At 42.8% G+C, this 27593-nt stretch overlaps 1 protein-coding gene across 1 annotated transcript in view; it reads right to left on the reverse strand.

Moving 5' to 3' along the window:
- Positions 1-26626, reverse strand: part of IL23R (interleukin 23 receptor) — a 65939-nt gene extending 39313 nt beyond the window's left edge. Inside the window, exons 1-6 of the mRNA XM_027874113.1 lie at positions 26557-26626; positions 21641-21743; positions 20639-20941; positions 12456-12579; positions 8438-8598; positions 4518-4663 (exon numbers count right to left, since the gene is read on the reverse strand). Of these exons, the coding sequence (XP_027729914.1) occupies positions 4518-4663; positions 8438-8598; positions 12456-12579; positions 20639-20941; positions 21641-21710 (804 nt within the window). The 5' untranslated portion in view covers positions 21711-21743; positions 26557-26626. The remainder of the gene's footprint in view (positions 1-4517; positions 4664-8437; positions 8599-12455; positions 12580-20638; positions 20942-21640; positions 21744-26556) is intronic.
- Between the last annotated feature and the right edge of the window lie 967 nt (positions 26627-27593).

The following is a 27593-nucleotide window of genomic DNA, read 5'->3' on the forward strand; positions in this document are numbered from 1 at the left end:
ACATTCTACTGGCTGCTGAGGATTGGATACAGAGAATCCAGAGAATTAGATCTAGAGCATTCAGACAACTAGAATCTCCCCAAGTGTCCTACATTGCACCTCTACAAACCAAGAGGTCCAAGCGAAGTAATAGACAAGATACCAGGAATTCTTTTGAGAAAGGATGGTTCCCAACTTCTGGGTGCCCTCAAATCAGAGGATTCTAAGATTTAGATCTGGAACGGACCTTAGAGGTCCAGGTCCAGATAACTCACATGACTTAGAGGTCCAGATAACTCACATGACTTGTCCAAGGTCATACAGTTAGTAAGGGGTAGGCGGATTGGAACCTATGCCATCTGACTACAAATCCATTTGTAGTAGAGAAAAAAACATGACTGGGATGGAGAGTTTGAGCTCCTTGCATGGGGAGCCCCACAGGTTAGCTATCATGGATCTGTTGGTATTCAGTCGTTTTTCAGTGGGGTCTGACTCTCTGCAACCCCATTTGGGGCTTTCTTGGCAAAGATAATGGAATGGTTTGCCATTTCTTTCTCCAGCTCGTTTTACTGATGAGGAAACTGAGGAGAACAGGGTTAAGTGACTTGTCCGGAGTCACACAGCTGGGAAGTGTCTGAGGCCAGATTTGAACTCAGGAAGGTGAGTCTTCCTGCCTCTGGCCCCTCAGTCCATGCACTATGGCACCCCCTAGCAAGGGCACATCCTAAATTCAGTCTAGCTTTAGCTCAACCTTCTATGCATTCTTTAGTTATAGTGCATATGGTGGTACTGCATTTCCAGAGTGATGATTCTGAGGAGCCCAAGTGCCCCTGTATCCCTAAAGAAAGATGAAATTCTCTTCTGCTCAGTGCAGTTTTTACTCTTTATTGTAGCCAGACCTGTGATTTCATCAGTCCCGATGAAGATTAGCATCTTCTCTGCAGCCTCGAGCCTTAGGGGATGGTTGATGACTCACCCTGGGTCCCACAGCTGGTATGTGTCTGTGGTGGGACTGGAATCCAGGACTTCCAGATTCCAAGCCAAGAGCCCTAGTCACTTCACACTGTTTGTTTGATGGTAACTACATTTATTATACACATTTGGAAATGTGTAATTTTTGTTTACTGGAACATTCGAAATGTTCCTCAATCATTTTGAAGGAGGAGGAGTCTACAGTTGATGAAAGTAAAAAAATCTGCATTTTTTTTTTAAGTCAGAACTTTAGCTAAGGTATTGTGGTCAGGGCTTTGCCTCGAGGCTCTGAATTCAGTTGGTGGCAAATTTAAAGACTCATTTTCCTGAGTTCAAATCTGGCTTCAGATATTTACTAACTGTGTGACTCTGGGCAAGTCACTAACCCTGTTTGCCTCAGTTTCCTCATCTGTAAAATGAGCTGGATAAGGACATGATAAACCAATCCAGTATCTCTGCCAAGAAAACCCCCAAAATGGGGTCATGAAGAGTCAGACACAACTGAGACGACCGAACGACAACATAATGTAGAGGACTCAGGATCGACATGGCAGAAACAATTAGTGAAAAGAAGTGGGTAGATGTATGCACCTCTCGCTCACCCTTCACTGAGCTGGGCTCCAAATACAGCCTCAAACATTTCATGTCCCAGCCAGAAGCTTACATCCTAGGGTTTCTCTTTCCCTTCAATAGGAGGATGCCTGACCTGCAAAATTGAGAGTTCATGACAACTACCCTAGCGCGCTTTGAGGTGGTTGCCTGGGGTACAAAATGCCACGTATAGTCAATTTGAAATATCTTCTAATTTAGAGCAGGTTCCCTTGCGGTTATTCTAAATCAGTGAAGATTTGATTGAAACTTTTAAAAGGCAGCATGATGTGAGGGGCTCTATGTGTGTCTCTGATAGTGCTCCATAAATCCCAGCTGTTATTATTTTCTCATCTGTAAAATGGGGTTAATAAATATCTCCAGTACCTCTCTCAAAGGGTGTTTGGGAGGCTTCAGTGAAATAACGTGTAAAGGGCTTTGTAAACCTTAGGGCATTATTTAAGCACCAGTCATTCTTCTTCTGCCATCTGGTGTGAGATAGGAGGCTGTAGGGAGTGCCAGGTAGAGGGCCTGCAGCTACCATGAATGTGTCCAGGATAGTCCTGATTTCAAGAAAAGAAATCTCACTTTTAAGGAGGTTTTGCTAAAGGAATAGACCCCACCAAATCACATCTCCTTAAGACCTTTGTCTCTGCTCACCTACCCTCTCCCACATGCACGGTCACTCTGACACTGGCCACGGGGACGAGGAAGGCATAGAATCATAGGTGTGGTGCTGGAAGAAGCTCAGAGCTCTCCTGGTCCAACCCACTCATTATATACACGAGGAGACTGAAAGCCTGAAAACGTGATTCCGCGAAACCACACAGACCCTGCCAGAGGCTGGATCAGGCACAGATGCTCAGGTTCGCCACCTTGTGGCGCCTGCTGATAAAGCCTCATTGAGATCGAGGTGACACAAGACATAAACTTAACTGAACTTTACATTCTGAGATGGGTGATTCGATTAAAGAGAACTCCAGAAAAAGAGAGACCTTTCCAGAACTTCATTTCAGTTTTTCCGGCAGCCATTATGGGGTTGGAATCTGGGCCCCAGAAAGGAAAAACCCTGGATTTTCCCACATGGCCAAATCTCTGGCATTCCCCTGAAGCTATAGTCCCATCAGCTGGTCTTTCACCCAACCTCCCCTCCACTGTCTTGCCTCCCTATGGCCCCAGGCCACTTCCCACCCTTGGTTCCATTTCCCACCCTTGGTAATTCTATTACCTCTTGTACTACTTGGATCCCTCCCACAATCTTTCTGTATATAAAGTCCATCTTGTCTCCATTAAGATGCGCAGATTTTCACAATCTAGCCAATAGCCCACAGATGCTCAGATTCCTTAAGAGTCTGGCGACATATTTAGATACATTATACATGTGCTTCTACCTCATCACTGGGCACCAGAGGGGACTAGGGGCTGGGGCTTGGAGTCAGGAAGACCCAGATACAGCTCCCACCCTTTACTCTTTCTCACCATGCCATGGCCTTGTCACGGAAGCCTGGGGCCTCCTTTTCCTCATCCATAAACTCGTGACAATAAAATCTTTATTACTTCTTTATAGCGTTGTTGTGAAGTTCAACTGTATATCATAGAAGTAAAGTGCTTTATAACCTTTAAAGGGAGTGGGGAGTGGGGAGCCTTAATCTGGGGAGGGGAGCTATGAACTTGAAAAATTTTTTTGGATAATTGCATTTCATTATAATTGATTTCCTTTGTAATCCTGTGTATTTTATATGATGCATTTAAAAACATTATCCTGGGAAGAAGTCCATAGGATTCATCAGGGTGCCAAAGGGTGGAGTGGGATGGGGGAGGGGAGCATGACCAACAAAAGTTAAGAACACTAGTTTTAAAGCATTATGTAAAAGTTTATTACTGTTATTATTGTTATTGTCATTATTATTACCACAGGTGGGGGATCCACCATCTTGGGCCCTTCCTTACACAAGGAGACTTAGAGTCCACAAGGCACAATAGAGGGACTTTACTCAGAGGACCTGAATGCAAATACTGATTTTATCACCACCCATATGATCATTGGGCAAGTCACTTAAAAACCTCCCTTTCTGTATCTGTTAAGGGAAAGTGTTGCACCCAAATGGCCTTTTCCAGCTCTAAATTTATGAGCCGGCCATCTTATGATCTCATCAATAAATTGAGGGAGCGGTCGGACTAAATGACCTTCAAGATCTCATCTAACTTTCAGTCTATACAACTCTGTCTCAACAAGGGGCTCCTTGCTCCTGAGGAGTCATTGATTCTGTACCACGTTGGCCCTGAATTGAAAGCTTCATCACTGATCACTGTGGCAAAAGAATGTCTGTAGATTCTTCTCACCACAAAATCACTCTGCCAGAGACAGGACTTGAACCCATATTTTGCTGAGGCCAGCTTTCTATCTATTACGCTGCTGCCTTGTATATACCAGGAACCTAAAAAAGAACCTTACTCTAAGAAGAGACCCATGGGTTTCACCCAACTGCCAAGGGGCCCAAAGGAGAAGAACTCTTGGCATAAGTGGGGAATTCTGTTAACATGAATTTCTGTTAGATGAGCACCAGAAGATTTTTTCTTTTTTAAGGCAATTGGGGATAAGTGACTTGCTCAGACTCACACAGCTAGTAAGGGTCAAGTGTTTGGTCTGAGGATGGATTTGAACTCAGCTCCTCCTGACTCCAGGGCCTTTGCTCTATCCACTGTGCCACCTAGCTGCCCCTTGGAATAAGATTCTTAAAAGCATGTAATAAAATGCATAGGAGTATAAAGGAAACCAATCAAACTAAAATAAATGCATCATTTTTTCACCCCTGTTCACTGTTCCCTGAAATCTATACAAGGATGCACCCCTTGGGAGTCTGTGGGCCTGGGGTTAAGAACCCAGACTGAAATGACCGTACCCCCAGGGCTACTTTCAGCCAGTCTGCTTTCTTTAAATTGATCATACACTAAAGGAAAACCAAAGTTTGACTCACATTCCAAGATGGCCTCGTGGCTGCCTTATATCTCATCTCACAGAAAACTCCATCCATCGATGTTTGGATTTTCCAGTGGATAATAGTTGTGGGCACCGATGTATTTAAATCCTCAGCTCCTGTAATGACTGGGAGGGCAGGAATCACTGGAAAATAAAACAATAATGGGCATCATTTAGGCTCAGCCAGAAAAGGAGTGTATTTGAATGAATGGGAAAAAACAACAACGGCAAAAACATTTAGTAGGTATTTACTATGTGCCAAGCACGGAGGATACCAAGAAAGGCAAATATATAGTCTCTGCTTTCAAGAAGCTGACATTCTGGAAAACACGTACAAAGGAGAGGTGGCCAGGAAGGGCTCTCTGGGCTTGGAAAGTCATAGGGATGATGACTGGAGCCATGGGGGAATAGATTGATGGACCTTTTCCAGAAGTAATGATGTAACTGATTCAATTATAATTTCAGAAGCGGAATGTGAGAGAGGGAGTGTCAGAGGATGAAGGCTTGAACAATATTGCCTGCTGTCCAAGGCTGGTGTGAGGACCTCATGAGATAATACATGTAAGCACTTTGCTAATCTTAAACTCCTATCTGACAATAATAATGATAATGAAAATAATGAAACTAACATTGACATAGTACTTTAAGGTTTGGAAAATACTTTATATGCATATATCTACATTCTATTCATATATCACATGTAGTTTTTATAGTTCTAAAATTCTATAGCTTTTAGCTCTGGTTTTAATACAATGAAATAAATTTGAAACTCTTGTTCTAAATGAAGCCAGAGCACAGAAAGAAGTGTCCCAGCTAACTGGATGTATAGTTTCTACCATCTCTTTATGGAGGCAAATAAAGGAGTTGTTGGAGTGGATTTTATGACATGTCTAATAGAAACAAGTAGTACAATTTCATGAGATATTTGATCATCTCACATTTCAGTACTCATAATAAATGTTTACTGAAAAGCCTCCCTGAAAATAATCCCAGTTTATGTGCCAGCATCTCTTTCAGAGGATGAAGAGATAGAGAAAAACTTGGAAGAACCCCATAGGAACCTCCAAATGGAATCAACATATGCCCAGTAACTTCATTGTGAAGGTGGGTATAGGTGAGAACAATCAAGAAATAGGTTAGGGGCAGCTAGGTGGTGCAGTGGATAAAGCACCGGCCCTGAAGTCAGGACGACCTGAGTTCAAATCTGGCCTCAGACCAAACACTTGACACTTACTAGCTGTGTGACCCTGGGCAAGTCACTTAACCCCAATTGCCTAAAAAAAAAAAAAAAGAAAAAAAGAAAAAGAAATAGGTTGGAAAATATAATTTAAAAAAAAAAGAAAATATAGTTCAGGGAGAAGAAGAAAGCCTACAAAAGTGTAGCTACACAGAAACTTGATGCGTCTTCATATTAATGCATTCTTCAAGAAAACTACCAAGACACTGGACATGGGGAGCTCCAAATAACATCACAAAAAATGAAGTTGATTATGTTTTGATAGACAGAAAATAACTGATGAGTGGTGTGGGAGACATTCTTGGATCAGCTAAATGTGCATAGACAGATCACCAACTTGTTAAAAGATTGAAATGAATAAAAAGAATAGACATCAGAAAAAGATGCTATATGCAATTTAAAAAAAACTGAAGCTGACTTAAACAAGTAACTGACACACTCACAAATAGAGAAAACAGAAGGAGGAAAAAGAAAATGAGATGGATCACAATAATTTCATAACAAAGTTTAACTAATATCAATTCACTGCTGTAACAAGGATGCCAAAAGAACCTTTAAAAAACCACCTTGGAGAGTAAATATGATTGTTTGGCCAAATAGAGAGATGCAGAAGCCAAGGACAATGCCGATTTAAAATTTAAATGCATTTGTAAACTCTTATATAGAAAGATGGTGGAAGATTGGGCAGCATCACTTTATAGAACACAAACAGTGGAAGGAATAACTTCAAAGAAAGCTTATAAAGAGACCCAATTAAGCCATTATCCTAGAGACATTTAAGGATGAAACTGGAGGGAGTAAAAGAAACAGATGAAGAATGGAAAAGATCTGCAAAAAAAAAAAAAAATTGGGGGTGAGGCAATCAGGGGTTAAGTGATTTGCCCAGGGTCACACAGCTAGTGAGTATCAAGTGTCTGAGGCTGGATTTGAACTCAGTTCCTCTTGACTCCAAAACCAGTGCTCTATCCACTGCACCACCTAGCTATCCCCGAAAATTTTGTTTATTAATTTATTTTGATTTATCAACAGTCACTTCCTTAGACTTTTGAGTTTTAAATTTTTCTCCCTCTCCCTCCTCAAGACAGCTTGCAATCTGATATGGGCTATACACATAGATTCTTATTAAATATATTTTCACATTAGTGACGTTTTAAGGAAGAATAAGAACCAATAGGAAGAACCACCAGAAAGAGGAAACAAAACAAAACAGAAGGAAAAAATAGCAAATAGTATGCTTCGATCTGCATTCAAACTCCATAGTTCTTTCTTTGGATGTGCATAGCATTTTCCATCATGAGACTTTTGGAGATATCTTACATCCTTGCATTGCTGAGAAGGGCTAAGTCTATCAACATTAGTCATTGCACAACAATAGATATAAAGACTGATACTACAAGCAAACTGGGAGAGCAAAGAATAGTTTACCTATCAGATTTATGGAGGACAAAAGAATTCATGACTAAATAGGAGATACAGAACATTATGAAATATAAAATGGATAATTTTGATTACATTAAATTGAAAAGTTTTTGCACAAAGCCAATGCAACCAAGATTAGAAGGAAAGTAGAAAATTGGGAAAGAATTTTTACAACCAGTGTCTCTGATAAGAGCCTCATTTCTAAAATATATAGAGAATTAAGTCAAATTTATAAGAATACAAGTCATTCCCCAGTTGATAAATGGTCAAAGGATATGAACAGGCAGTTCTCAGATGAAGAAATTAAGGCCATCTATAGTCACATGGAAAAATGCTCTAAATCACTATTGATTAGAGAAATGCAAACCTTGCAAAATTTTTAAATGAGTTCTTTTTACCATCAAGGATAGCGGAGCAAACACATTGAATTCTAATCTCCCAGTCTCATATGTACTTATGAAGGAAGTGGAAAAGTTCTGAAGAAAAGAAAGATGGGAAAAATAACTGGAATAGACCAAATGGTTCAATGGAAGGGCACAGATGTGGAGTCAGAACTGTTTGAATCTCTCTCTCTGTGCATGTGTGTGTCTTCTCTCTTTACTCTCTTCTCTCTCTCTCCTATTGATTATCTGTGTGACCATGGGCAAGACAATTCACTTCTTTGGGCCTCCATTTCCTCATCTGTATAATGAAGAGGTTAGACTTAATGATCTCTAAGGTCCCTTTCAGCTCCATGATCCTATGGCATTATAAAGGGGCTCAAACAACCACTATTAAGGTGTCTAGAAGGGAGGGTGGGAAAATAGAGTAACAGGAGAGAACTGTAGAACAATTCTATTTCCATATGCCAGTTCAATAATGACATTCTAACCATGTTTTCCTCCCTAAGTCCCTCTACCTTTAACAGAGAAATGAAAGTAAACCCTGAAAGGTTCTTCTGTAGGCTGGGGTGAATTAACTTTAATTTAGACATACGCTTCTATGCTGTACTTGTATTGATACAGATGAATCCTAAGGAGCTTCGTTGACTTTGTTGTGAGCCCTCTTCCAGACACACGTTATTTAACACTAGCCTTCGTCTCAGCCGTGCTATCTCAGGCCATATTTGCACAGGTTAGCTCAGAAGCTCTTTTAAGGCAGGGAGTGTATTGTCTTTGTATCTCCAATGTCTTGCACCAGTGATCAGTGCATACTAGGTGATTAATAAATATTTGTTGAATTGAGTTTTTACCAATGCCATGATCAGAATTGGAATTCTTTACCTATGTCATCAAGGTTAAGTTGCAGGTGATCCGACTCTTCCTTGCCTAGTGCATTTGCCGCTTGGACCCAAATGGAGTACATTTTGCCACTGCGTAGTGCGCTGGTCGAAATGTTGATATACCCTGAAGTAAGATAGAGCTGTTCTTCTCCTGTCTGCAAGCTGAAACAAGACAGGGAGTTCAATAAGTGGGGTTTAAATTGTGACTTTTGACTGTTTCTGACTCCTAGTCCTCACTGGGGACATACAGATCTAGAAACATTATGAGGTCAATGGGGCTCGCTCCAAGGGCTCAACATGTGTGGGAGATGTACATTCTTCCTGGGAAAAAGAACTTCCAAGTAGTTGGTACAAGCGAAAGAGGGCTGAGTCTGCAGTAGAGGTCCTGGGTTCAAATGTGGGCCCTGCCACTTACCACTGATGTGACCTGGGTCAAATTGTTCAACCCCTCTGGGTTTCGGTTTCCTCAACTCTAAATGAGTAAGTTAGACTAGCTGCCCTCAGAAGTCCCTTCTATTTCTAAATCTATGATCCTCTGATCTCTCCACTCTTTGGTCATCCTGCAGCTACCCCCGAAGACTCTTTGTCTCCCATCGGTCTGTCCTGGGCTTCTCATTTCCATTTCCCCATCCCCTACTCAAACTGTATTTGGTCCCAGTAGTTTTCAGTGATAATAATTCTATGGGTGCCTTTTTCCTCTTGGAAACATTGTATGGCATATTTTTTAAATTAAAATTAATTTCACACTGAGAGTAGTACAATTATTTTTAGAATACCACTCCACTATTCAAGAGAATTGGAAACATTCTTGGTCATCTCAAACCTAGTCTGATTATTGCTAATTATGTGTATGTCTACACAGACAGTCGCTGTTCCCATCTTCCCTGAGTATTATTTTAAAACTCTATGCTATACAAGTTGACCTAGTCTCTTACTAGAGGCTAGAGATAGGGACACCTGGCCAGAGAACTAGATCCAGCTAATTAGATTAGGTGAGATAGATTTGCCAATTTTGCATATTTCTAAAAATGATTACATTTAAAAGTCTTAGGAGATGTGACATTTGTTGACACTTGGAGTTGTTGGGATTAGGAGGAAGACTTGAATCTTCTTTTTAAGATTCTGTCCTGAAAAGAACAGTGTGCCCTTATTTATGAGAAGATCAGTCAGTTATGTTATAGGAAGAGGTCTCATTGGGTTTCCCTAAAGGTTTGCCCTTTACTTGACCTTGCTACCCTTCCAGTTATATCTCCCCTGCATTTCATAGCTCAGCTTTTGAATGAGAACTCATCATTACCACGCTCCTTTTCTCACCACCCACTACTTCCCAAAGTCTTGAGAGCTGATTTTCTTCCCATTCCTCTGAAATCATTCAAAGGCTGCCAAAAACCAACTCTCAGCCAAAGTCATGGAGGGGCCTTTGGTCCCCTCTCATCTTCCTGGACCTCTCTGTTGCATTTGGCACTGTTGACCGTGCCCTTCTTAGAATTTTCCCTTCTGCTTTCTGAGTTCTAAGACTATATAATCCTTATTCTGGTAATATCAACCCCCCACAACTTCTCCTTCCCTAGACTTAAGTTTTCTTAATCTGCCTAGCCGAGAAAGAGCCACCCTTCATAGCTCTACTCTTCATCTTCCCTGCCCTGCTCCCCCTCCACTCCCCAACAACATCCAAAAATCTAGCCTTTCCTGATTCAGGTCAGTGCATTGGGTACTGGTTAAAACAAATACTTGTTGATTGACTAAGCACCTGCTATGTGCCATGTACTGTGTTAGGTACCGGGAAAGACAACTCAAAAAAAACGCATTAATGAATGCACGTTGATTGGTTGACTTTGATAACAGACGGCATTGTTGTTTTCATAGTTCTATTCTGACATATGAAATATACTTTTAATTGTATTCACTTCAAAGCCCAAAGGTTGGCTTTCTAATCTAATAGGCTCTAAACAACTTAGGCTCTTTGTCTGTTGCTCAGTGAGATAACTTGTGTGAGAACAGAAACATGGCAGACCACATGGCAAGCAAAGTAGGGCACCTCTGAATGTTTCCCCTGTTCCACAAACTAGAGCAAAGACATGTCCTGAATTGGTTTGTGGCTTGTACTTCTTTGACCACATACACTGAGACCACAAGACAGAACTGAAACAGGCTCTGAGCATGGTTGTGTTAACCATAACCACCAATTAAAGAGCTCTGCTTCTTTAAAAAGCCCACCTTCCCCTCCATCAGCACCTCAGCCACACCTAATAATGTGCCATGTATATTAGCAGCAAGTGACCAGACAACAGGGCTTAGCCTCACTTTTCCCCCCCCAAAATTAAATAATTAAATGTTAAAAGTTCTCTCTCTCTCTCTCTCTCTCTTTCTCTCTCTCTCTCTCTGTTTGACATAGAGGGGAAATAAGTCTACCGAAATCAGAGCTTGAGGCCCTATTAAGTCAGATTATCCTAAGTGTATTTCAATATGAAACTGGAAGGAGAAAAACAAATAGATGAAAAATGAAACAGATATGTCAGCATTTCTATAATGAACCATTTTTACCATGAATGATGATGGAACGACCATATTTGGACACAACAACCCACTCCCAGATAAGCTATAGGGAGAAGAGGAAATGGTGCTGATGAAGATGAAGATGGGGGGAACAAAGCCGATCTATGCATCAGAAATCTAGGCTATAGGTGGCATAGTCTGGAGGGCACTGAACTGCTGGTTTCCAAGATACTAGAAAAATGGGGAAGATATTGAACTAATAGGACCAGGAAGGTGGTACAGTCGATAGAGCCTGAGTCTGAAATCAGGAAGACCTGAGTTCAAATCCAGCTTCAGATACTTACTAATTGCGTAATGTTGAGCAAGTCACTTAACCACTGTCTGCCTCAGTTTCTTCAACTGTAAAACAGGGCTCATAATAGTGCCCACCTCCTAGGGCTGTTGTGAGAATCAAATGAGATAGTATTTGTAAAGTGTTTAGCATACAGCAGGTACTTCATGGTAAGTACTTATTTCCCACTACATAGCACCTACATAGTAGATACTAGTTTCCTTCCTTCTTAATAGGAAACAAAAATAACACAGGCTTCCCAAGGTTGTCGTGGGGATCAAGGGAGCTGGCGTGGAAAGTGCCTTAGAGGACTAGCTGTTGTACCTAATGGACCCGTGACCACTCATTGTCACACAGTGGAGCCCTGAAGGATGAGTGTATTTTGATGAGAAGAGAACAATGGTGGTGTCACAGGTGGGCAGGGCCAACTCCGATGATGTGAAGTCGGTGAGAGCACTCCCGAGAAGGGACAAGGGGAAGAATTACAAAAATGACCACGAATTCTTTTTGTAGATACTGGCCAAGTGGAGAGAGAACCAGCCCGAGGAACCAGGAAGAGCCAGCCTCAAGTCCTAACTCGGACACATACTTGGCTGTGTGACCCTGGGCAAGTCAATTGACTTCTCCCTGCCTGGGCTCCCCTCTAAGGCTAAAAGTTATGAAGAAAGTGCTGATCTGCATTGGTGGAAGGGGTTTCTTTACCCAGTTGGTTATACTGTACTAATATATAATATACATTATGCTAATGAAATTGCAGGTCCAATCCCTATCTCTATGTATCTCCATATGTACATGTTGTCTCCTCTGTCAGAATGTAAGCATCTTCCCACCCCCAGGACCTAGCCAGTGCCCGGCACACCATAGGCACTTAATAAACACTTGGCTGATCAAAATAAAAGAGACAATTTCATCCTATTCACAGTTTCAGCAGCGAGCCTGCTCGGGGATAGCCCATCAGGACTCACACAGCAGGTGTAGACAGAGTCCTCTCATGAACTCCAGACCCTTCCCCATCCTGGTTGCCCTCCTCTGGACACTCACCAGCTTATTAACTTCCTTCCTAAAGCGCTGTGTCCAAAACTGAACCCAACACCCCAAGGGCATTTGTTACATGGCTCATGGTAGAATCTTATTGAGTGCTCATTGAATGAATGAGGGGGTGACCCAGGAAATCCTTGGGGCTAGGACTCACCTCTTCACATGCACGGTGTATTTGGTGTTGAGGTAGGTGGGTGTCCCTGTATCCCAAGTACACGTCACGTTGCTGGAATGCTCATAAACGAGGCACGTTAAGTTGGTGGGAACATTTGGAGGATCTGCAATAACACACATCCCTCAGACAATTCAGGGGGCAGAATCGAGAACCGAACATCTTAGTAAGGCAACCCGTGGAATGGATGAAAACACGACATTTTTTCATAGTCTGGTCAAAGTCAAGTAATATTTGTGGTTCCATTACCGACGTCAAGAACTCCAGTTCATTCGTAAGGGTAAGGTGCTGGAAGAGGCCCTGAGGTGGACATCAGGAAATCTAGGTGCTGCGCCCAGCTCTGCACTAATGAGCTGTGTGAACCTAGGGCAAGGCACTTCACTCTGAGCCTCAGTTTCCTCATCTGTAAAATAAGGGGGGTTGACTAACAGGCGACGGAATTCAGAGGAATGGCAATGATTAGTTCTCTGGCGCCGGAGAACAGACGAAACACCCCCACCCTCGTTTTGATGGGAAAATGGAGCTCTCCAAGTGTACAAAGTTGCCTGTGCTGTCAGAAGTTTGGCTCTTTGCCTTAATATAAATCTATGTTCATCTCTAGCGGGCCCCTGGCCAGGGCATGGGGAATATTAGGGCAAAGAACCAAGGAGAGTGCATCACTACTCCTGGTAATGAACCCAGAGGCAGGGAGGGGAAGAAGGAGAAGGAGTGAACAGGTAGGTGGATAGTGCCTTCTACCTGACTGCTCTTCTGAGATGCCACAGGAGCACATGGGCCTCTGGGAGCTCTGTTCCTCCACTACAGCTTGGGCCTACTTTGGGTTTCTCCATTTGCCTTTTGCCCTCAGCGCTGATCCTCTCCTATCTCTCTGTCTCTCTGTGTCTCTGTATCTGTGTCTGTCTCTGTGTCTGTGTCTGTCTCTGTCTCTGTCTCTCTCCCTGTTTCTGCCTCTTTCTCTGTCTCTATCTTTTTCTCTCTGTCTGTCTGTCTCTCCTTCTCCTCTCTGTCTGTGTCTGTCCGTGTCTGTCTCTGTCTGCCTCTGTGTCCCCCCCATCTCTCTCTAAGTCTCTTCCTCTCTCTGTCTCTCTGTCTGTCTCTCTGTCTCTCTCTCTCCCTCCTTCCTTCCCTCTCTCCAGAGATTTGAGAATTGTACTCTAGTGGAAAACTCTGCCACTTTAGTTTCAATCCTGCCCAAGCTTCTTCTGTTCTCAAAATGGAAAGAAATAACAGATAGCAACAGTCAAGGCCTTAGGACAATGTTTCAGTATCTGCGTATGACAAGAGGGTCTGGGCAGACAAACAAAGGACCACATGGAACAACTCAATGCATTGGCAATGAATTGATGGAGCTGTGACATTCGTTGTACATGATGACGAGTTAAATGGTATGTGAAGAGGTCTTTGCCAATGGCTTCCTGATGGGCCATTGGGAGGAATACGGACACCCAGAAACACAAACATCATGTAAGAATGGAGTGTGTGTGTGTGTGTGTGTGTGTGTGTGTGTGTGTGTGTGTGTGTTTAGAAGAAGCAGATAGAGCCTGGATCTGTGACTGGTTCACTGGTGCAAGGAACTCCGAGGTAAAGAAACTCTAGCTCCTGATGCAGGTCTGCACCTTCTCTTCAAGGTGGAGTCTCAGAGAGCTGCCCAGAGCACTGAGCAGTTAGTTAATTGACTCGCCAAGGGCAACACAATCAGTGTGTACCAGAGGCAACATTTGAACCGAGGTCTTCTCAGTTTCCAGGTCAGTGCCACATGCCACATCCTAGAAGACTCAATGTGAGAGAATACAATGTGTCATAAGAAAAAACGAATATGAAATGCTACAGAGTAAAATGAACAGAACCAGGAAAACACTGTACATAATGACTACAACAATGTGAATGGAAGGAACAGAAAAAGAAACTGAATGCTTATCATTATAATGAGTAAGGACGGTCCCAGTGGAGGGATGAGAAAACGTACCTCACTCCTTTCTCTAGAGAACTAAGAGATGACAGACACGGATCATTGCCTGTGCTGTCAGACTTAGTCGATACGTTGGTTAATTTTGCTGAATTTCTCCTTCCTCCTCTTTTTAAATTCTTTGTTAAAAGACTGGCTCAATGGGAAGAGGAGAAAGAGGGGTGTATTTGGAAATGAAGCTGAAATAAGGACAAAAAATTTAATTATAAAAGTCTATAATGCTTGAACAAATAACTGTTAGGGAATAGAATTTACTGTAAGGTCAGGGCTACACATCATCGGGAAATGTGTTTGTGAAACTGTAAAAAGGAGAAAGGAATGAATTCCTGGCTTGCTCAACCCTCTAGAATATAAATCTGCTGAGCGGCAACATCGTAGACAAAATGAAGAAAAGTACAGAGAGGTCTAAGGAAATGTAGAGTCACTGACTCTGGCCCGGTGGGCTGGGTCTATAGCAAAGCACCCTCCCCTCCATCTCTCACTGCTGAGAGGAAGCAGAAGTCAGGAAAACTGGGGTTCACAAACTTCTTTTGACACTAGGTATGGGACTCTGAGCAAGTTACAAAACCAGTCTGAGTGTCAGCTTCCTCAATTATAAAATTGGATCATAGGATCATAGTCTAGAAAGGCCTTCAGAGGTCATTGAAACGCTCCATTTTACCAATGAGTAAACTGAGGCTCAGGGACATTAGGTGACTTGCCCAAGGTCACACAGGTATTAAGTGGCAGAGTCAGGATTTAAACCCAGGTCTTTTGACTCCAAATTCAACATTCTTTCCATTATTCCACATGTCTTCTCACATGACTGAACCAATCTATAGTAGTATGTCATGGTTCCAAGGAATTCAAAGACTAATGTTTCATGTTGCGCCTAAAAACAGAAAATGTGAAAACATAATCTACAAATAGTCACATGTATTGAAAAATCCCAGTCTTTTCTTTATAATAATATTATTAATCCATCAGTATTCATTAAGCACCTAGTATATGCCAAGACTTCTATTAGATGCTACGGGATGCAAAAATGAAAAGCAGGACCTGATCTCAAGGAGTTTGCATTCTACCAGGCCCTGGAATTAGGAGGATATAACATGTTCACAGATAAATAAACAGAGAATAAGTACAAAGTAAATTGCACAGTGAATTGAGAAGGGGGGACGTTAACAACTGGGGGAATCAGATGACCTCAATAAGGACAAAAGGCCTGATTCAATTTTCTCTTCTCATCCTCATTACACATACACACACACACACACACACACACACACACACACACGCACACATGTTTTACTCTGATAGTAGAAGTGCTATTGAACTATTGTTCAGATACTTTCTGATGACCAACAAATGGAAGTCTAGACACTTCCTCTGATCCTCATGACCCCATAAATCTCTCCAAAATAGCAAGAGATAAAGTAATTTCAGCTGTCCCCGTGGGATAAGACACCAAGAACCTCAATTATGTAACAATCTGATAAACCAACAGCAGAAAAAGTTAATTCTGAACCCCTACCATATTCCCTCAGGACCCCTTTCCCCACCAACTACTACGCTTTGGCAAGAATGCACAAGCAGACCCATGGGCTTGTAGCAGAACTGAACTCTCTTTCCCACCCTCACCATGCCAAGGAAAACTAAAAGGCAGAAATTTGCTCAGGTTGGGACTATAGCATGGCCATTCTGAAACAGTAAGTAGCCAGAAAACTGAGAAAAAAAGGGTGCTGGGGCAGGATACTAGTGTGTAGATTTGTCCGCTAGACCTGAGAAAAAGGGGACTGGCATCCAAATGGGCCAGTTCTGTTTCCTCCAGAAGTCAATGAGGGCAGAAATGGAGGCTGGTGAAATATAAATTGCCCAACATGGGAGGGGCTGAGACAGTTTTGAGGTATGGGCCCACTGGGAAATTATGTTCAAAGGGGAAGGAGTCAGAAAGTGAGCAATAAGGGCATAATAAGGAAAAGAGACTGAAATTACTAAAGATCCAAGAGGAAGAAAACTTCATTAAGACCTTGAGCACAAGCAGAGAAGACAACAGGGAAGTTATTAATAACAGAAGGGAAGGTTGCTTCCAGATCACCTAAATGAGTCCAGACATCTATGAATAATTATTTCAAGACAAAAAAAAATGAACCAACATCTGATGAGCAGAGGACCACGTAGATTCCTGAGAGAATATGGAACCACAACAAGATGGTCCTGATTGGTTTAAAGAGAAATAAGAATTTGTGAATAATTTTTCAAAATGGGGATATAGAGGTTGACATGGCAATGAATATCTGGTAATATGACCAACATAGTATAATGTAAGTCTTGGAATTTTCAGGAATACATTTTAAAAATTATTCTTCCCTGAATTACTTAAAGCATTACTTATTTATTTAGTCCGGAGTGGAGAATTCTCAATGTGGAAAATTTTAGAATCTTACAGTTAGCTAGCAGAGGCCCGGGTAACCAGGCCTCTACTGCAGCTCTGCACAGGGGCATGCCTGTAGTTGTGTTTCCCAGACCCAAACCACAATCAGAAACCTACAAAGCTCAGCCCAAGAGGGCAGTGATTAGACAATGCCCAGGGTCAGATAAGACAACGTACCAAAAATTTTAAGATGCAGACAAAGCAGTCCTTAGGGAAACGTTATATATCTAAATACTTTCCCCAACAACAGAAAGAGCAAATAAATGAATTCATCGGACACCTAAAACAAACTAGAATACCAACAAAGCAACCAACCCCAATTAAACATAAAAATAGAAATTCTGGGGCAGCAAGGTGGCTCAGTGGATGGAGCTCTGGGCCTGGAGTCAGGAGCACTCGAGTTCAAATCTGGACCCAGACACTAACTAGTTGTGTGACTCTGGGCAAGTCATTTAACCAGTGTCTACCCCAGTTTCCTCAACTGTAAAATGGGGATAATAATGTCTACCTCTCAGAGTTATTGTGAGGATCAAATGAGATAATATTTGTAAAAAGTGCTTAGCATAGTACCTGGCACATAGTACGTACTGTATAAATGCTAGCTATTATTGTTATTATTTTTAAAACCAAATGTTAAATTAACAACATTGAAAGAACATTGACTTGAAATTAAATTAGGAACTGTTTTTTTAAAAAAATCATAAAATAGATGAAACATTTAGCTAATTTGACTTAAAAAGAAAGAGGAAAAACAAGTTACCAGTAACAAAGATGAAAAAGAATTCTCAAGAAATGAAGATGAAATAAAGAGAATTATTATAAACTATTTTACTTAATTCTATGCCAATAAAATGTCAACTTAAGTGAAATAGATAAATATTTATAGCAATATAAAATGTTTTGATTGATGAAAGAATATAAATGACTCAATCTCAGAAAAAAATGTTGAATAAGCCGTGAAAGAACTTCCAACTTAAGACATGACAGATTTCCAAGAAAATTCTAGCATCCAAAGAACAATTAATTCCAATAATACATAAACTGTTTGCAAAAATAGGAGAAAAAAGGATCCTATTAAGTTCCCTTGATGACCTTATCCAAACTCATAATTTTACAGAAAAGGAAACTGAGGCCCAGAGGGATTACATGGGTGACTCAGATTCACGTAGCTAATGGCTAAGGAAGGATTTGAACCCAGGTCTGCATGATACCAAGTCCAGCGCGATGGAATGTAGAACCAAAACACTTCTTTAGCCTCATATCCAGCTCTGTCTTAATTTAAAAAACAATACCAGGTTTGTTTCATGCCTCCATAGAAGTTACCCCTGAGCTTCTCTAAGGAAAGTGGGACCAATCTTCTCTGTAAGGGAAAAATAGTGGGTACTATTTTTTTTTTATTTTTGCACAGAGGCCTGGTATCTTATGCTTCCTGAGGATGTGGAGAAGCTAAATGAATTTGCACAGACCTCAGTCATCCACCTGCTCTGTGATACCTCTCTGTGGTTTCCATTTCTAGAATTCAGAGCAAGTCTAGAATATTCATACTTTGCAGATTTGTTTCAATCATATGTGAAAACCTGTTCTGCTCCTCTTGGTATTGCTAATTAAATGAGAAAAAAATGGCCAAAAAGACAAGGTATTTTCTTCAGCTTTTGCATCTGAAACAGCGCCTCCCTACCTTCTTCCCACACTTGACAAAGTACATACACAAACACGATTTTCCAGTGTCTAGAAGAATGCCTAGAGCTAAGTGAGGTGAAGGCAGAGAGGAGGGCCTCAGTTTCCTTGTTTGTAAAACTCTGGTCTTAGAGCAGAGAGCTGGAAGGGACCCCAGCACGCATAGAGTCCAGTTGTCTCATTCCACAGGGTAGGAAGCTAATACCCAGAGATGTTTAATGATTTCCTTAATCATTTATCTTTATTCAAAATATCTTTATCAAAAGATAAGGTGGTAGAGCCAGGGTTGGGACATTCTCAACAGGAGGGGCAGCTGGCAGTCAGTTGTCGCTCTTCTGGGGTACCATGGCTGGGTCTTGGTAATGACCATTGATCAGCTCTGGTGAGCCAGGCATGACAGTGGTGTGTGTGTGTGTGTGTGTGTGTGTGTGTGTGCGCGTGCGCACGCACGTGTGCTCATGCACATGCATGTATGTGCATGTGTGTGACGTGTGTGTACATGTGTGCATCTGTGTGTGTGTTTTGAGACTTGCCCAGGGAGTGGGAAGGGAGATGGCAGAGACCACCTGCCTTTGTGGAACAGGTCATCCCACCCAATCTGCTCCAATAAGCATATATTAAGCACCTACTATATTATACACATGCTACAGGCACTAGACATACAAAGACAAAGCAGAAAGAATCCCTGCCCACGGGGAGCTTATATTCTATAGATTTCCACGTTCTGTGTTGACCCACATACGGTTACAGTCCTTAATGTCGTAACCTTAGAGCTGGGTGGGGAACCCAGAGGAGGACTCAGGTTCATAAATCTGGAGGGAGAGGGGGCCTCAGGGGTCATGTGATCCAAACCCCTCATTTTTCCCATGAGCAAGCTGAGTCAGAGAGAAAAAGTGATTTAAACGGTGAAGGTGGCACAGGTGCATGGTCAAGCGAGGATTTGAGCTTAGGTCCCCGATGATCAATCTAGCTCTCATAACCTTTCAAAAGAGAAGACTGGACACGTATCGGAGTAAGTGGAGTCAATGTGCACATAGAACTTTAAGGTTCCCAAAATGCTTTTAACGTATGATATCATTTGATCTTTGCTGTGTCCCGATGAGTAAGGTACTATCTTGCCCCTTTTTGAACGATGAGGAAACTGAGACTTAAAAAGTTTAAGTACTTGCCCCCAATCACACAGGCGTGTTACAGGTAGAGTCCTTTCATTCCCAGTTTGCCACCTTTTCCATTATAGGAAGGAAACAAGCATTTATTAGGCACCTACCATATAGCAGACACTGCTAAGTGCTCTGCAAATATTATCTCATTTGATCCTCACAACAACCCTGTGAGGTAGGGGCTGTTATTATACCCATTTTATAGTTGAGAAAACTGAAGCAGACACTGTAAGTGATTTGCCCAGGGTCACATAGCTAACTAGTATCTGAATCTGAATTTGAACTCAAGTCTCACTAACTCCACAACCAGTACTCTACACAGTGGGCCACTTAGCTGTCTGGGACACACCTCACATAAGATTTCTCCTTGGATAAAGGTCAGCAAATGTTATTATTGAGCTAATAGAAACAAACATCCCCTTTGTAGGATTTCTAGGAAGAGGGTGGGTGGGAATCACCTCAGGTAAGAACGTGTGGGGTGCGTTGAGATTGCCACCAGTGGGAGGAGGGGCTACCCCCGCCCAGGTCCCAGATCTATGACAGTGGAATTTTTAAAACCCAGAGAATCTGTTAAGTCAACTCCAATGAGCTTTTCACTGTCCTATCTAGAATTTCCAGGAAGAAAGACTGTTAGGGAGCGGCCATTAAGGGATACAGTAGACAGAGCACTGGACTTGGTGCCAGGAAGATCTGAGTTCAAATTCTATCTCAGACACTAGCTGTGTGATCCTGGGCAAATGTCTCAATGTCACTCAGACTCATTTTCCTTTTCTATCAAATAGAGCTAATTATAGCACTTTCCTCCTAGTGGTGTTGGGAGACTTCAGTGAGATAGTCCATTTTATGTAAAGTGCGTCACAAACCTTCAAGCACTATACCAATGCTGGTTTATTTCTGACTCGCGTGGTTCTCCCAATGCACTTGCACACCGACATCTTCGGGTACTTACAGCCAGAAGCCACGTCTTCTCCGCAGATCAGCTTCTCTCCCTCTTGCCTGGGACACTCCACCCTGCAGATTACGTGGGCTCGCGGCTCTCGGAAGTTGCTAAGCTGCAGCCGCGCGGTAGTCTGGTTGAGTTTTGCCATCCGAAGTTTGTCTTGAATGCCTTTACTGGTTTTATAGAGATGAAACTTCCTCGGCTGGCAATTTGGTACAGCTGACTGGCAAAGGATGGAGACGTTCAACCCCATCTCAAAGACTGGCGCTGGCTCCACCCAGACGCGGCCTGAGCAGATGACAGTTGTTATTCCTGAGAAGACGAGACAAAAGAATCCAATGTCACCCTAGAAGCCCCGGACCTCGGCTGAGTGTTTGGTTCCTACTGTGGATATTTGAAAGTAACATTTTGGAGTGCAGTGTCTAAAATGGTACCAAGATGCATCAAATACTTCCAATTGCTTGAAAATAATTTTTTGCTATGCTTCTGTAATACCTTAGGACAATATTTCAGGAGATGTTACCTTGCAAGTAGTATTTATTTATGTGTAGAAAATAGAATGGGCAGCTAGGTGGTGCAGTGGTGGAACCTAGAGTTAGGAAGATCTGAGTTCAAATCTGGCCTCAGACACTTGCTGGCTGTGTGACCCTGGGCAAGTCACTCAATCCTGTCTGCCTCAGTTTCCTTATCTGTAAAATGAGCTGGAGAAGGAAAGAAAAAGCTGGAAGAGACTCCAGAGTCCACCCTGCCCATTTTACAGATGAGGAAACTGAGGCCCAGTGAAATGAAGTGAGTTGCTTCAAGTTACACAAGTAGTAAATATCAAAAGCAGGATTTGAACTCAAGTGCTTTTGCCACTGGGCCACACTGTCTGAAATCCATCTTCCAAAGTTATTGCAGCAGGGATTCCTGGCTTTGGCAGCAGGCTGGGCTAGATGATCAGCTTGAACTTTGGGATTTCATTACACTCTTTTCACCCCCTAATAAAGACAAACAGCTGAAGCAGAATACCTCCAGAACTCCACTCGACAAGTACACAAAGTGCTATCACTACTTCCCATTGGCTGAGGGCTTTTCTCATGTCGGAAAGTGGTAAGACGCCATGAATTCTCTCCTGAAAAAGAAATGAAAGCTTTTATATTCTCCTAAAGCACAGTAGTTTAATCAATTGTTCTGAGTTAGAGCATTTATTAAGTGCCTGCTGTGTTCCAGACACCGTGCAAAGTACTGGGAATACAAAGAAAGTCTTCAGACAGTTCCTGCCCTCAGGGAGCTCCCAGTCTAACAGGGAAGATAACTTATAAAAAGATGCTGAAAAGGGGTGGGGAATGGGGAGAGAGGATACCCTGTGCAAGAGAGTGATGGAGTCCTACAGCCTTGGGTAGGTGTGAGTTATAGAGTTGAATTCATCTTGCAGAATAATGAGTTTCTGGAAATCATGAAATCCAGGAGATCAGCGGGGTGGGAAATGAGGAGCCGAATTCCCTGCTTGCCCTCCTCCCACAGAAGGTCTGGGGTGGGGGGTTTCCCAGATGTCCACCTCTACCCTCTGTGACTTTGGAGCAGGGAGGGCTGAGGGGGTATGAGCCTAAGAGATGATGTTGTCTTGCAGTGTGATGAGTTTCTGGAGATTATGAAATCCAGGAGGTTGGTGGGGCAGGGAATGAGGAGAATTCCTGCTTAGAAGCCCTCCTTGGCTCCAAGTCTCAGCCCAGGGACCACTTCTTTCAAGAGCTCTTTCCTGAGCACCTAAAAGTTGTTAGTGATCCTCACATAATCATCAAAAGTACTTTTTACTTCTTGGGTCTGTGTCTGTGAATGCTCTGTGTTCCACCCCGACAAGTAGAATGTCGATTCCTTCGAGGGTAGGGACAATTATCTTTACATCCCCAGATCCTGGCAACCCTCGGAGGTGGTAAGTAGTGGAGAAGGCACTGACTTGTGTCCACACGGAGATTTGCTCTGGGCAAGTCGCTCAAACCATTCTGTGTTCCAGGAAACTCCCTAAAATTCTAAATTGCAGAGAAGACAGTGATGAGTTTCCTCACCCAGAAGTACCCTAAACAGATGAAAAGAGAGGCTACTCCCTATCTCTATCCCATTCGAATCTGGCCAGCTTGTTGTTCTTTGTATACAAACCCCCATCTCCTTGTCTTTGCCCAGGCTGTCCCTCCTGCCTGGAATGCCCTCCCTTCTCACCTCCACCACTTTCTTCAGCTCCATCAATCAATCAGTAAGCAAACATTAAGGGCCTGTTCTGTATCAGGCACTGTCCTCACTGCTGGAGATACAAAGGCAAAACCAAAATTGGTCCTGCCCTCAAGGAGTTTATATTCTATTGACACAACAAAATGTACATACATAGGTTCAGGTCCAGCGTTGCCTCCAACATGAGACCCTTCTTGTTCTAGAGCCCTTCTCTCCAAAATTACTTTTTTATTTGATAAGAATAGCTAGCATTTATAGAAATGCTATAAAGCGTTACATTCCACAAAGCACCTGGCACATGTTGGCTCATTTGATGGCTACAACAGCCCTGGGCATAGGTGCTATTATTAGTCCTATTTGACTGATGAGGACACTGAGGCTGAAGGACACGAAATGACTCACCCACAGTCACCCAGTTAGTGAATGCCTGAGGCAGGCTTTGTAATCAGACTTTGCTAACTCTGAATCAAGCACTCTGTCTATTGCACCACTTAGCTGTCCCAGGGTGTATTTTGCATTGGCTTATATGCTTTCATGTTGTCCCTCTTCCCCCCAAGGTAGAATGAAAGCTCCCTGAGAGCAGGAACTGTCTTGGTTTTGCCTCTATAGCACCAGTACCCAGCATCCCGCTTGGTTCCTAACAGTGGTCACTAAATTCCCATTGATCAGTTGATCAGATAGAGTGAGGAAAGATAAGTGGAGTGATTGGCATTAGGAAGTATCCCAGAAGCCCAGCATCTTAGAGCTGGAAGGGGCCATCTTGTCCAATCCAAGAAGGTATGCCCTCTACAACATATGGCACAGAATCACTGGAGTGGCGCAAGGCTGTAAGGCTGTGCAGGAGCCTAGAATTTCTGAAACCCCAAAGAGAGGACATCTTTAGGGAACTGGGACAGAATTATTGTTATTAATAGTGGATGACCTTTGTGCAGCAGTTTGAGGCTGACAAATCAATTCACACATCCATGTTTTCACTGGATTCTTGCAACAACTTTTTGAGGTAGAGGCCACAAGTATCATTCTTCCCATTTTACAGATGAAAAAGCTGAACCTTGGGGAGCTTAAGTACTTTCTGAGGTTCACACAGCTAGTAAACACAAGAGGTGATGATGATGATGATGATGATGATGATGATGATGATGATATCTAACAGGTCTTTAGCTTTTTAAAGTCAGAAAAGCAAATTTACCAATATTATCTTATTTGATCCTTACAAGAACCCCAGGAGGTAGGGGCTATTATTATTTCCATTTTACAGATAAGGAAATTGAGGCAAACAGAGGTGAAATGACTTGCCCAGAGTCGCACAGCAAGGAAATGCAAGAGACTGTAGTAGTAACAATAACAATATCTAGAAGCAAATTTACAAGTATTAACTCATTTCATCCTTACAACAACTCTGAGAGGTTATTATTTTGCATTTTAGAGAGGAGGAAACAGGCTGAAAGAATGTAAGTGACACAGCTAGTATGTGTCTGAGGCTAGATTTGAACTCAGGTCTTTCTGATCGCGAGTCTGGCACTCTATCCATTGTACCACTTGGCTGGCTGCATAGCATTCAAACTCAGATCTGGCTTAGAGGCTACTGATTTTATTAGTAAATCACTGCTACCTGTAGTGAAACACTTATTAATATTTTTAAGACCAGTCCTAGGATTTAATTAATAGTTGGGGGACTTTGAGTCAGGAAGACCTGAATTCAAATTCTGCTTCAGATACTTATAGCTGTGTGATCCGGGGCAAGTCATTTAACACATCTCAGCCTCAGTTTCCACATCTGTGAAAGGAAGATAATAATATCATCTACCTGGCAGGGTTGTTGTGAGGTTCTCGTGAGAAAATATTCATAAAGCTCTTCACAAACCTTAAAGTGCTATATAAATGCTAGCATTTTTTTTAAAAAAAATTATTTAGGGAACTCCCATTGGGGAAACCCTGTCCTCCAGTGAAGGTCTGTAGCTGTTTTTCTGTGATCTTCCTAGGGCACTGAGGCTAAGCGATTTGCCCAGAATCAGTGTACGTCCAAGGTAGAACTCAACCCAGCTCTCCCTGCTCAGAGGCTGACTCTTTATCCACTCTACTGGTCTGCCTCTCATATAAATGGAAAAAGAATCAGCACCTCAGGGAAAGCACAAAAAACAAAATGAAGACAACCTTCCTGCCCGTCATGTTAGACGGAGGACTCCATGTGATTTCCTTAGCCATGACTCAATCACTATGCTGCAGCTCTGGCCAAGTCTGTCCTGGCTGTGTGACCAGGCACAGTGATGTCACCAGACCTCTGACTTTGATCTGACTTGGGCAGAGAAAGTGAAGTCTCCAAGCTCACGACGCTGTTGAGTCTGAGTTAAGAAATGAGTCAGAAATCTATCGAAGCTCTCTCTGTTATGATCATTCCCGCTATTATTAGTGGGCACCTGGGCTCATTGCTCTACAGTTGAAAGGAGCCTCAGAAACCACTGTGTTCAACCCCTTCATTGGGTGGGTGAGGAACTGATACCCAGGGAGGGTCATGACTTGTCCCAGGTCACACAGGCAGGAGGTGCCACGAGTGGGATGTGCACCCTTGGACCTCTGACTTTTTGTCCAGTGAGCTTCCCACAATATCTTGTTAATCGTGTTCTTTCTTTTCTGCACAAATTTCTTAGAAGCTAACAGAAGATAAAAGAAAAGAAGACAGAGGAGGGAGGAGATAAGAAAATAGAAGGAAATAAAAGTAAGGCAAGGGACAGAAAGAAAAGACAAAGAGAAAGACAAGGAAAAGAGAGGAGAGGAGAGGAGAAGAAAGAAAGAGGAAAGGAGAGGAGAGGAGAGGAGAAGAAAAGAGAGGAAAGGAGAGGAGAGGAGAAGAGAAGAGAAGAGAGAAAAGGAGATTAGAGAAAGAGAGAGGGGAGAAGAGGGGTGAGGAGAGGAGAAGAGGAAAGGAGAGAAAGACAGAAGGGAGGAGAAGAAGACAAGGGAGGTAGTAGAGGAGAAGACAGGAGAGAAAGAGACAGGGGAGAAGAGAAGAGAGGGGAGGAAATTAGAGAACAAGAGAGGGGAGCAAAGAGGTGAGGAGAGAGCTGAGAGGGGAAGGAAGGGGAGGAGAGGAGAGAAAAAGAGAGGGGAGGGAATTAGAGAAAGAGAGAGGGGAGAAAAAGGATAAGGAGAAGAGGTGAGAGGAAAAGGAAGAGGAGGAAAGAGAAGAGAAAAGGAGAGGAGAGGAGAGGAAAAGAGAAGGGAGGAGAAGAAAACATGGGAGAGAGGAGAGGAGAAGAAAAGAGAGAAAGAGAAAGGGAAGAAGAAAGAAGGAAAGAGGAGAAGAAAGGAGATGGGAAGGGAGGGAAGGAGAGGAGAGGTGAAAAGAGGAGGGGAGAGGAGAGGATTAGAGAAAGAAAGAGGGAAGAAGAGAGGAGAAGAGAGGGGAGGAAATTAGAGAACGAGAGAGGGGAGAAGAGGGGTAAGGAGAAGATGAGAGGAGAAGGAAGGGGAGGAGAGGGGAGAAGAAAGAAGAGGAAAGGAGAGGAAGAGAGAAGGGAGGAGAGGAAAATAGGGGAGAGAGGAGAGGGGAAAAGGAGGGGAAGGGAGGAAATTACTTTTTCCCATGCTGCCCAGGGTATTTTTATTGATCGCACTTCCATAAGCCCAAAGTGAAGGATTAAAGAACCCAGAGAGAAGAAAGGTACTGACCAGGTGACCACAGCCTCCCTTTTCAGGCCCCAGGACCTCTGCTCCCTTACCTCTTCACGAAGCTCCTCTCAGAACAGAGCCCTGAAGCAAATGGAAAAGGCAGCAGAGGCTTGACCTACATCTGGGCTGCTTCGAGAGGAACTGTCACTGTCCGGCTTGAGATGACTGGCTCAGACTGTGTCATGTTCTGGGAAAGTCCAGATCTCTTCAAGTGACGTTTGCTTCGTCAGGACCTTTCTTGTGGTGTGGTTCCAGGCTATTGGGCGACCCCCCCCCAAGAAGGAGGCAATGGGCTTGACCTTTATTTCTCCTCCACCTTCCCCAAAACCATCAGGGTCTGAAATAGGAAATTTTGAGTCAACTTGCACCTTAGGCAAATAATTATAACTTATTAGGGAAGGCTGGATTTGGAGGCAGGAAAGTCTGTGTTTGAATCCTGGCTTTGACATGATTTGAGTGACCCCAGCGAGATACTAAGCCTTTCTGAGGTTCAGTTTCTTCATCAATAAAATGGGAATAATAAGACCCATGGTGCCTGCCTCACTAGGTTAGAAGCAGCACGCTGCTGTTGAATATTTAACAATTAGGACGACTAGTTTTAAGGTTTAATCTTATTATGATACTTCTTAGGTCTAGACTAGGATGTCCAATTCAAATAGAAAAGGGGTAACTAATCTGTACATATGGATCCCCGCGGGTGCAGCATTCCCTTAGTTTTTACATGTGTTATCTGTGTCTTGTTGTACTTTTATTTATTTTGTTAAATATTGCCCAGTTACATTTTAATCTGGTTCTGGCTACATTTGGGAGGGCGGGGGGCCACAAGCTGTGGAGGCAGTGCATTTGACACCTCTGGCCTAGACAAAATAGGAAATCGAGGCTTGATATCCTGGAGTGTTTGCCAATTTCCATGGTGCAAATGCTCACTTTGAAATTCAGGAATTAGTTGTCCTGGGTCTGTAGGAGCAGATTCCAGCTTTGGGAAGATTGCTTTGGTGGTTGAATGGAAGATGGATTGGAGTAGAGAGAAAAGAGGCGGGCAGATGCCCCAGCGACTGCTGCCATAGTTCCGGTGCGAGGCAAGGAG

This window comes from Vombatus ursinus, unplaced genomic scaffold, assembly GCF_900497805.2.
Source record: "Vombatus ursinus unplaced genomic scaffold, bare-nosed wombat genome assembly UNPS02014804.1, whole genome shotgun sequence".
Classification (NCBI taxonomy): domain Eukaryota; kingdom Metazoa; phylum Chordata; class Mammalia; order Diprotodontia; family Vombatidae; genus Vombatus; species Vombatus ursinus.